The sequence below is a fragment of the Esox lucius genome, chromosome 1 (assembly GCF_011004845.1).
Source record: "Esox lucius isolate fEsoLuc1 chromosome 1, fEsoLuc1.pri, whole genome shotgun sequence".
Classification (NCBI taxonomy): Eukaryota; Metazoa; Chordata; class Actinopteri; order Esociformes; family Esocidae; genus Esox; species Esox lucius.
Genome location: NC_047569.1, coordinates 34,009,158 through 34,020,125, shown reverse-complemented (window position 1 = coordinate 34,020,125; position 10,968 = coordinate 34,009,158). Strand labels below are relative to the sequence as shown.

Sequence of the window (10,968 nt, the reverse complement as noted above, 5' to 3'; positions counted from 1 at the left end):
TTATGTTTCGTCTCAGCCTATGGAACGATGCGCAACTACGCGTTGACACCTATACAGTCTATGGTTGACACAATAAAGTCTGATGACTAGCAATGATCTGTTCCGTATTGCAGTCGCAGCTACCCGTGGCCGTGCGTTCTATTGGTCTTACAGCCACCATCAATCTTCTGTCAGTAGTGTAGCAAGCATGAAACGGAAAGCAAAACCATGTCTCAGGCATGCAAGACAAATACTGTGGTAATCCACTTGGTATAAATAGTAACATGGCTCATACAACGACGGTCACTCAAAAATATTTAGCTTGCACTGTGCGACGTTGAAATTCTTTCAACCTCTACTTTTCAGAAATCAGCTTGGGAAGGAATTTGACTTTATTGTATTTAATTACATAAATTATACAGCATATATACAAGTAAAAAAAAAATTAACACAAAAAATAAACAAATGTTCTCTATACTAAAAGTAGATATACACATTATGATAACCTATGCAACTGTATGGCTTGTTAAGTGGTTATTGATGTTCAACGCCATATCGTTGTTGCATAAAATATTGATAATGGATTATTGACTTGTTTTCATGTAAAATAAACCTGAACTTCATTATGCAACTTTTACACATTGCTTGAGACATACATCAACAAACCTGTGCAATCTACTCTGAACATTTTCAGTGTTTCAGCAAATACTCTTACATGTTTTAGATGGAAGCAGACACTAATTCTAAGTCTATGACTCTAGCCAAAATAAATGCACTATAAAGAGAATTGGGTGCCATTTTGGGCAGCTGTTTATTTAATGTTTATTTCAGCCCTTTTTCTTTGGGTTGCATACAGAAGAAAAGGGAACATCTATCATTTCATAGATTTCTTCCATTGTCACAGGAATCAATAACTGCAGTTATATCTTGTACGTGCCAGGCCGTCCAGTGTTAGGTCCAGGGAGATGCCTGTTCTCTTGATGATAATTTTGAATATTTGTAAGTTTTCCATCATAAGAAAGCATCATTCATTTCCCCCGAAACCTGCAACACATGTTGACAGTATACCACCGTTAAGACAAATAGTTATATTCTAATTTGTTCTTAATGCGCTGGAGTCTGGTTTATAAAAGCAATAAGGCATGCAAAGAGGTTTTTGGTATGGCCTAAGGTCTGTATTCAGGCACATTGCATTCCTGAGAACTGATCTTAGCAGTAGTATATTGGCCATGTACTACACCCTCTTGTGCCCTTTTGTTTAATTATATATATATCACATGGGGTGTGTACTTTAAATCTCTCACCCATCACTGTACCTTTTGTATGAGAATGTGCTGGCCTTCACTGGCTCTGCGGAGATCAAGTAATTTGCTAATTAAGATTTACAAGGCCATTCTTAGTCATCTCCCATTTTACGTTTGTTCTAACATAGTCCAGTAAGACAACTGAGAAATATTGCCTGCGTTCCCAAAACTACTTGCACGCAGCCTCTGAAAATGTATGTTTTATTAGGAACTGTGGTAATCAATTCATGTTATTATTGTGTGGGACCTCCCTGTTGCTACTTTTTGCCATGTCCCTCTTAGAAAATAGAATTTTAATCTCAGTGAGGCTAAAACTGGTTAAATAAAGGCTAAATAAAAGAATGAAAAGGTCTGTGTGCATGTCTGGTCCTCACCTGATTGCTATGGAGAATGACCCCAGGAATGATTGGAAGTCCACTCTGTTTGAGCTTCTCATACCCTGACCTCTCCACAACCAGTAGTTTCAACAACGACTCACTCTTCTTTATCAGCATCACAACGTCCTCAAAGTGGAAATTCTCCACATTCTGCCCATTCACTTCCACAACTACATCCCCTTCCCATAGTCCAGCCTTGTGCCCTGAGCCCTTTGTCTCCACCTGCAGGACAAATAACAAAAATTAATGATAAACATCTAATTTAAAAACCTGTCCCACTCAAAAAACCTGTCCCACTCATTATATAAAGGGTTGTGGAAAACATAGCAGAATAGGAACTTTTGAATTATGATAGCTATCACTCATTACTAGAACTTTGGACACTGGTGATATTTTAAGCGGTTAATATATACAGCATGTAAACAAAAACTACGTACAGATGGGTTACAAATTTGTGGTAAAACCAACATTAAGTGTTTCAGTAAAGCATTGGGCCAGGAGCTTCAATGATTCTTGGCATAGATTCAGTGAGTCGGGGTAGTAGCAAAGGCCGTGTTGTGTGTTCGATTCCTACTGTGGGCCAGTATGAAAACTCACTAGCTCCTGTAAGGTGCTTTGGATAAGAGTGTCAACTAAATTACTTGTGTACATACCTATATAAGGCCAGAAACAGTGACTCAAATTATAACGAATAAATGAGACAAACAGGTGATGTTTTGGAGGATTACCTGTCCTATGAAAGTTCCTAGCTTGTGCTGAACGCAGCCCAAATGAAAGCCAAAACTTGATTCTTCTCTTTCCAGGACACATAACCTTGGACAGGGAAGTGAACCATGATTGTCTTTGGTCGGCTCATTCTGAACGTCAGTGCAAGGCAACAGTGTCCTCTTAATTCCCTCCGCTTCTGACCGGTGATCCTCATGGAACAGCAAGGGAGACAAACCCAACTGCAGCGGGAGACAGAATGAACAATGCCTGGATGGGACTCATCAACATCATAACACGTTCGTCACCTTACTCGAACGTCCTGCTTGAGGATCAGTGGCGGGTGAAAGTCTGCAGCACGTGGCCTCATCCGCTCACACACCTGCGTATAAAACTGCCTTCCGTTTACAGGGATGGTGGTGAGGCTCACACTCTTGCCACTCTTCCTCACTCTCCTGACAATCTCCTCATGCTCCATGGACTCCGAAGGCTGCCCATTGACGGCCAGCAGTAGGTCCCCGTCCTGCATGCCAGCCTGCTCTGCTGGGCTCCCTACATCCACCTCACGGAGAAGGTGAGCTGGAATCAACGGGGGAAAGGGATCTTACTGTAAACGTGTCCTGTTTATAATGTGCATTGTATGGTCCTCCAAGTTTCCCCATTTACTGTTAATTACTGTTTATTTGCTAAGAATTTAGTTATTTGTTACTTGCTATACAGCTAAGAATTGTTGTGACATAATAACTGAAACATATAAAGTGGGGAGAACAAGTATTTGATACACTACCGATTTTGCAGGTTTTCCTACTTACAAAGCATGTAGAGGTCTGTAATTTTTATCATAGGTACTCTTCAACTGTGAGAGACGGAATCTAAAACAAAAATCCAGAAAAACACATTGTATGATTTTTAAATAATTAATTTGCATTTTATTGCATGACATAAGTATTTGATCACCTACAAACCAGTAAGAATTCCGGTTCTCACAGACCTGTTAGTTTTTCTTTAAGGAGCTATCATGTTCTCCACTCATTACCTGTATTAACTGCACCTGTTTGAACTCATTACCTGTATAAAAGACACCTGACCACACACTCAATCAAACAAACAGACTCCAACCGCTCCACAATGGCCAAGACCAGAGAGCTGTGTAAGGACATCAGGGATAAAATTGTAGACCTGCACAAGGCTGGGATGGGCTACAGGACAGTAGGCAAGCAGCTTGGTGAGAAGGCAACAACTGTTGGCGCAATTATTCGAAAATGGATGCTTTTTTGACAGGTCGATTGACATTGAGATGGGTCGTGGCTGGGTCTTCCAGCATGACAATGGCCCGAAACTCACAGCCAGGGCAACTAAGGAGTGGCTCCGTAAGAGGCATCTCAAGGTCCTGGAGTGGCCTAGCCAGTCTCCAGACCTGAACCCAATAGAAAATCTTTGGAGGGAGCTGAAAGTCCGTATTGCCCAGCGACAGCCCCGAAACCTGAAGGATCTGGAGAAGGTCTGTATGGAGGAGTGGGCCAAAATCCCTGCTGCAGTGTGTGCAAACCTGGTCAAGAACTAAAGGAAACGTATGATCTCTGTAATTGCAAACAATGGTTTCTGTACCAAATATTAAGTTCTGCTTTTCTGATGTATCAAATACTTATGTCATGCAATAAAATGCAAATTAATTACTTAAAAATCATACAATGTGATTTTCTGGATTTTTGTTTTAGATTCCGTCACTCACAGTTGAAGAGTACCTATGATAACAATTTCCATCTTCTACATGCTTTGTAAGTGGGAAAACCTGCAAAATCAGCAGTGTATCAATCACTTGTTCTCCCCACTGTATCAGGCGGTTATGACAAGCAATTTCTTTAATGTTAGATTTCTGTGTGTGTGTGTGTGTGTGTGTGTGTGAGGCTCATTCTCACCAACACGCCCAGACGGCATCTTTTCTTGTCGTAACAGGAAGCCGTATCCATCTGAATCCTGGACCAGATGCAGCGTGTTGGGTCTGTGCGGTAGGTTGTGAGAGCCGGCCATGATGGGCAAAATGGGCAGTTTCCGCCGAGTATAGCTAGCTTCACTTTCACTGTCAATCACCAGAATGGTCACATGTGCAGAACACTTCTTCACCTGAGTGGCAAAGAGGTGATGAAGATGAGTGAGAAATGAACAACAAGTACCCATAGAGCAACACACATACGCAACAACAAACGCGCACACGCAACACCGCACAACTGACCTGTGTTTACCTGGAGGAGAGCTGAGGCACTTACCATTTTATTGAGAGCTGAAAAGGTGAGTGTTGACACCACGGCACCGTTGATCCACACCAGCCTGTCCCCATCACGCACCCCTGCCCTTTCTGCAGGACCGTCTCTAACGGTGCTCAACACGTATCCGCCTTTCTGACCTGGACTCACACAAACACATTTGCGCAATAACTTAGTCCTGGATTAACCAAGACTGTGAAGAGAAAAAGGGGTAGGATTGGTATGAGTGGCAAGACCACCATCGCTCAACGTGACCCATATCAACGTAGAGGCCTGGGTTCAACTCCCCCGGTCCGACGCCTCTCGATTTAACATCCCCACTCATCTGTCTTCCCGTCTCTCCCTATCTTTCCTGACGAAATATCCCAAGGGGATGAGAAAAGGAATAAGTACCTTCTATGGGGCTGATGCTGATCCCCAGTCCTAAGCCAGGGTCTCTGGTGATGTGGCATAGCCTGGGTCGGGAACATGTCTCTCCTCGGTAAGAACTGGTAAGGGCCTGGAGGTCCAGTCCCTGGGACAGGGCCTCCTCATACTCCTGCTTTTTCAAGACCAGGAGGAACACCTGCACCCCGCAAACCTGGATCTTTGTCACTACCTGTCAATCAGAGGACAACTTGCTGCACTTAGAAATAAGACCTGAAGTCAGAGCTCTGGACTGGCAAATGACTGTGCAGTTTGAAAAACATCACTCTCATTATCAAATGAAAGCGGACGACACTGTTGAAGACTTTGGAAGTGATGAGACGCTGAAGTCACATATCTCTCAAAGTCTGATTCTGCCCTTTACTCTCTGGATTGATGGGTGGCCTCCAACATGTTGCCTCCTAGTGTTTCAGCATAACGCATTTGTACATTTTCGCCGTCAGTTTGGCACAGAGCAAAGGGCCGGGTTCAGAGTTGCTCTTCAGTAGCGTAAATATAACAGGACAAAAAGTAGTAGCTAGAAAGATGTGGTTAACAGAGATTATTGCGCAGTGTCACAACGGTGGTACACCTGTCTTCTGATTTGTTAGGACAGCTGTATGTCTCAAGTTGACTCTTCCCTGATTTTATTTTTCCTTTTTGAATTAACCAATACGTAAATGGCCCTGGACCTAAAGCTGTTGCTGGCGTAAGTCTGGTATTTCCAACACTAGTTCTGACCCACACATTACACAGCTTACAGCGAGCCATCGCTGTGCCAAAACTGTAGGAGGCGTGTCCACAATGACTGTACGGGTGTTTCTCACCCTGGAGAACTCCATGTTGTCGACAAAGTCTTCGTTGACCTCCAGCACGTGGTCTCCTTCCCTGAGCCCACTGAGCTCGGCTGGGCTCCATGGATCTACTTGCTGGACTACATTGCCCCGGATGCCTTTCTCTGTACGCAGACGGAAGCCAAAACTCTGGCCCTCTTTGCATTTAATGTGGCACAGGCGGGGTGCTGGACTAGGGTCTGTTTCTGCAGAAGGAACAACATGTAGACACGAGACGGGCAACTGCGTGAGTGAACACCTAAATAGTTCCAGTTTATTCTATTTAGATTAAATTAACTATTTATATCATGGATGAGTGGTAAAATTTCGGATAACTATTTTTAACGGTTTCTTTTTTAACCCTTACCGGGGTCGTCTGAGATGACCAAAGCTGGATTGTCGATTCCCTCTTTTGGATTGAAGGTGAATCTTCCAGCAAGGGAAATGAGAGGGTCAAAGTTCATGATGTGAAATTTGCCTCAATGGCATATTTGTAAATGTGAATTTTTATGATAAACATTTTTCTCCAATCCCATATGTAACAAAAACATTCCAGGATTAATCTGCTTACCGCGGAAATTCCATTCCATCCCCAGTATCTATAACGACAGAAGAAGTGGATTACAACAAAAAAAAACGTTCAGTTTTTTTCCCCACCAGGAAATAACAGACAGCCAGGAATAACATGTGGCTGCGTGACCTTGGTTCAGCCTGCCAGGTAATTCATTTCTAAATTACATGTGTACCAGCGGCCTGGTCTGGATGCCTGAACACTAGGTGATCATTAGCTCACAGAAGTATTCATTCCAGAATCCAGCAGCCATCTGCGTTTGCATCGTTAAATTAAATCCTTTCAGATTACTCTGACGGGTAACTCTGATGAGTAAATCCTTTCAGTTTACTCTGACGGGTAACTCTGATGAGTAAATCCTTTCAGATTACTCTGAAGGGTAACTCTGATGAGTAAATCCTTTCAGATTACTCTGAAGGGTAACTCTGATGAGTAAATCCTTTCAGATTACTCTGACGGGTAACTCTTATGAGTAAATCCTTTCAGATTAGTCTGACGGGTAACTCTGAGTAAATACTTTCAGATTACTCTGACGGGGTAACTCTGATGAGTAAATCCTTTCAGATTAGTCTGACGGGTAACTCTGAGTAAATACTTTCAGATTACTCTGACGGGGTAACTCTGATGAGTAAATCCTTTCAGATTACTCTGACGGGTAACCCGTTGTGATGAGAGAAGTTTGTCAACATTTAAAGTGCGGACATACACTCACCTAAAGGATTATTAGGAACACCATACTAATACTGTGTTTGACCCCCTTTCGCCTTCAGAACTGCCTTTATTCTACTTGGCATTGATTCAACAAGGTGCTGAAAGCATTCTTTAGAAATGTTGGCCCATATTGATAGGATAGCATCTTGCAGTTGATGGAGATTTGTGGGATGCACATCCAGGGCACGAAGCTCCCGTTCCACCACATCCCAAAGATGCTCTATTGGGTTGAGATCTGGTGACTGTGGGGGCCATTTCAGTACAGTGAACTCATTGTCATGTTCAAGAAACCAAGTTGAAATGATTCGAGCTTTGTGACATGGTGCATTATCCTGCTGGAAGTAACCATCATTTAAACGATGCCCAATTGGCACTAAGGGGCCTAAAGTTTGCCAAGAAAACATCCCCCACACCATTACACCACCACCACCAGCCTGCACAGTGGTAACAAGGCATGATGGATCCATGTTCTCATTCTGTTTACGGCAAATTCTGACTCTACCATCTGAATGTCTCAACAGAAATCGAGACTCATCAGACCAGGCAACATTCTTCCAGTCTTCAACTGTCCAATTTTGGTGAACTTGTGCAAATTGTAGCCTCTTTTTCCTATTTGTAGTGGAGATGAGTGGTACCCGGTGGGTTCTTCTGCTGTTGTAGCCCATCCGCCTCAAGGTTGTGCGTGTTGTGGCTTCACAAATGCTTTGCTGCATACCTCGGTTGTAACAAGTGGTTATTTCAGTCAAAGTTGCTCTTCTATCAGCTTGAATCAGTCGGACCATTCTCCTCTGCCAAGGCATTTTTGCCCACAGGACTGCCGTATACTGGATGTTTTTCCCTTTTCACACAATTTTTTGTAAACCCTAGAAATGGTTTGTGCGTGGAAATCCCAGTAACTGAGCAGATTGTGAAATACTCAGACCAGCCCGCCTGGCACCAACAACCATGCCACGCTCAAACTTGCTTAAATCAACTTTCTTTCAACATTCAGTTTGGAGTTCAGGAGATTTTCTTGACCAGGACCACACCCCTAAATGCATTGAAGCAACTGCCATGTGATTGGTTGATTAGTTAATTGCATTAATGAGAACTTGAACAGGTGTTCCTAATCATCCTTTAGGTGAGTGTACATCGTGTTAACGTAGCGCTAGGTCTTGCCATTCATCCCTCATTATATTCTTCTCTGTTGGAAGCATTTTCATTGCAACATGGCGGCTATCATCATAGTTACTGTAACCTGACCTAATGCTTAACATTAGCAGGAAGATACCCACACACCCCTGAATGCCAGGCCTTATAGAAGCATTTCTCTTAAGTGACACTGCACACACACACACACACACACACACACATGCACATATATAACCTCTGGGACGGAGAGAGGTCGGTGCAACCTGTCAGGCTGTTAGCGGTGACATCTGCATTGTCCAACAACAGAAGTTTGATACTCACACGCCCCTAAATGCCTGGCCTTATCCAACATTTGTCTAGAATTCAACGGTACACTTCCTCCTCGCCACATGTTCTGGGCAGGGAGAGGTCTGCGCGGACCATTACCGCGATGTCAGCGGTGTCATGTTCCCGCCGATGTGCTGACTGTCTGTGTTCTAGCTATGGGAGTACTGACCAGCTTTAATCACAGGACCGGGACTTTAATAAAGACCAAAGCTGTTCAGCTTTCTCTTGTCCTATAAGTAGACAAGGATGTAGGACGCATCTTTATTTTCCCTTGTGGATTCTGTGAGCACTGGGTCTCTAGCCATTGATGCAATCTTTACTTTCAAGTAGTACCTTTTCCCCCTCATAATTAAATGTAATTGGTTGTCTGGTCCTGATGACCCCGTTGGACGTGACGTCCTGTTGACCTGCGTGATGTTCTACTCTACTAAAGGTTGTAATTGGACTTTGCACGCTTACACCTTTGGCAATGGGAGGTATGTAATTCCACTGAGGTTAATATGGAATTATTGAATCACATTCTGTAAGATAGAATATCTATTAATAAAGTACTGTTTTATATGAATAATTACACGACATGGTTGCTGCATAACATTTTGGGACATTTGGTTTATTATTATTGGTAGTGTTAGTATTAGTAGCAGTGGTAATAGTAGTTTAGTGTTATGGTACTAGTCGTAGGCTAGTTGTAGTGGCTAGAGTAGTAATAGACTAGTTGTAGTAACTGTAGTAATAGTAAGTTAGTGTTATAGTACTAGTCGTAGACTAGTTGTAGTGGCTGGAGTAATAATATACTAGTTGTAGTAACTGTAGTAATAGTAAGTTAGTGTTAGTGTTCTAGTCGTAGACTTGTTGTAGTGGTTGGAGTAAAAATAGACTAGTTGTGGTAGTGGTTTTGTTTTTAAATTAGATTAGATTCAACTTTATTGGCACTGAACAAGTACACGTACAGTACAATGAAGTGCAGAAATGGACTAGTAGTAGTAGAAGTATTGTTAACACTTTATTTTGAGGGTCCCAAAAGTGTGTCTGTATATGCTCTACCTACTGACAATCAGTAACATTTCAAATAACGATCTACTAACCCTTACTCTAAAGTTCACCTTTATCCTAACCTCAACCCTTATCCCAAACCCCTCAAACTTAAGTCTGGACCTTGAAGCCAGGTCCTCTCCGGTTTTTCATTGCAGGGGGTTATTAAGACCTGAGACACCAGGTGGTTGCAGTTAATGATGAGGTTGACCTGACCTTGTAGGGTAAGAGTTGAGTACCCCTGCCATAAACCTTGTAAACCTAATCCTCACCATAACCATAGCAAGCAGTTGCTTATCAACAGAAATTTGGATTGAAAGTCAACAACATTTCTCCAGGTCCCTTAAAGTCATGTGGTGGTGTATTTTCCTCCACTGCACATCTGTACATTCTGCTTGTAACATACATATACTTAATACTTTGAAAGGATCTGCCCTCTTCTATTTGCACTTCTGGCTAGATGCTAACTGCAATTTGTTGTACTGTACATTGACTGGTACTTTTTCAACAGCAATAAAGTTGAATCTAATCTAATATAACACAGTCTTTTCTATAAACAATCATTGATTTTTTTTTAAAGTGGGTGGAGGATCCCAATATGCCCAGATACTGAGTTTTCTAACTCCTATGAGGCTTATAGAAGTTGCTCCCAAAGTCGGAATGGTTACTATTAATAGTTACTACATGTCAACAGTAATGTCTATATTATGAATATTATTAAACATGCAATATTTATAACACTACAAGTCGACAAATTAATCAGTCAGCAGGCAGGACTTAGAGAAGAACAATAAATGATGATTGATCACAAGGTGCAAAAATGACTGATAAACAGGAAGGATAAACCCGTGTGGAACCTTTTTCCTATTACGTTAAGTTGTCAATTAAATAGTTCAGTACAAATATTGTCTGTTTCACACCACTGCTGTACATTCTCACACACCTTGCACTTAGGTTTCGAACCAACTGCTCAATAACACCCCGCAGATCACACTGACCCCAGCGCACAGAGAGAACATGCCAGAATACAGCTATTCCCAAGCCGATTGTGACATAAAACTCATGCCCTAGACCACTGTAAGCTGACTTTTGGTTTGACACGACACCAGAGACTAGCTTGAAAAAGTTGTCGCGCTCTCCCAGTGATATCTTCTTGCCCTTGTTGGGCCTACGCAGAAAAACCCTTACCTGGGGGGTACTTCATGACTGCTGGACCTCTGGACGTCCTGGCTCAGGCAGGTACTGTGGAGGGGCAAGGTACACAGCAGTACGGGCTGTTTAGACTCTTCAGTTAGAGACGGTCACTCCCTCCTCCTCCACCACCACTGC

General features: G+C 42.6%; 1 protein-coding gene across 2 annotated transcripts; it reads right to left on the bottom strand.

Annotated features, from left to right (window-relative positions):
- Positions 1-353: 353 nt before the first annotated feature.
- Positions 354-10,942, bottom strand: pdzd3a (PDZ domain containing 3a). Of its 2 annotated transcripts, none has more exons than XM_010872011.3 (11): positions 10,828-10,942; positions 6,439-6,466; positions 6,235-6,296; positions 5,862-6,073; positions 5,023-5,227; positions 4,633-4,769; positions 4,285-4,489; positions 2,748-2,944; positions 2,389-2,607; positions 1,658-1,882; positions 354-1,023 (listed from the first exon to the last, which is right to left on the bottom strand). In XM_010872011.3, exons 1-11 carry the CDS (start codon positions 10,841-10,843, stop codon positions 991-993), a joined length of 1,539 nt encoding a protein of 512 aa, XP_010870313.2. In that variant the 5' UTR covers positions 10,844-10,942; the 3' UTR covers positions 354-990. The 2 variants fall into 2 exon arrangements, with proteins under 2 accessions (XP_010870313.2, XP_019900998.2); XM_020045439.2 differs by lacking the exon at positions 10,828-10,942 and adding an exon at positions 8,602-8,707.
- Positions 10,943-10,968: the final 26 nt, after the last annotated feature.

What these genes read in the sequence shown, in the direction of transcription:
- pdzd3a (XM_020045439.2), bottom strand. Translation starts at nt 8,671, where the DNA reads ATGTGGCGAGGAGGAAGTGTACCGTTGAATTCTAGACAAATGTTGGAT. An exon ending in GGTCATCTCAGACGACCCCG is followed by an intron (nt 6,074 to 6,234) that starts GTAAGGGTTAAA and finishes TTCCTTCTGCAG; the next exon opens with AAACAGACCCTAGTCCAGCA. An exon ending in TAGGAACTTTCATAGGACAG is followed by an intron (nt 1,883 to 2,388) that starts GTAATCCTCCAA and finishes TTTGTCCTGCAG; the next exon opens with GTGGAGACAAAGGGCTCAGG.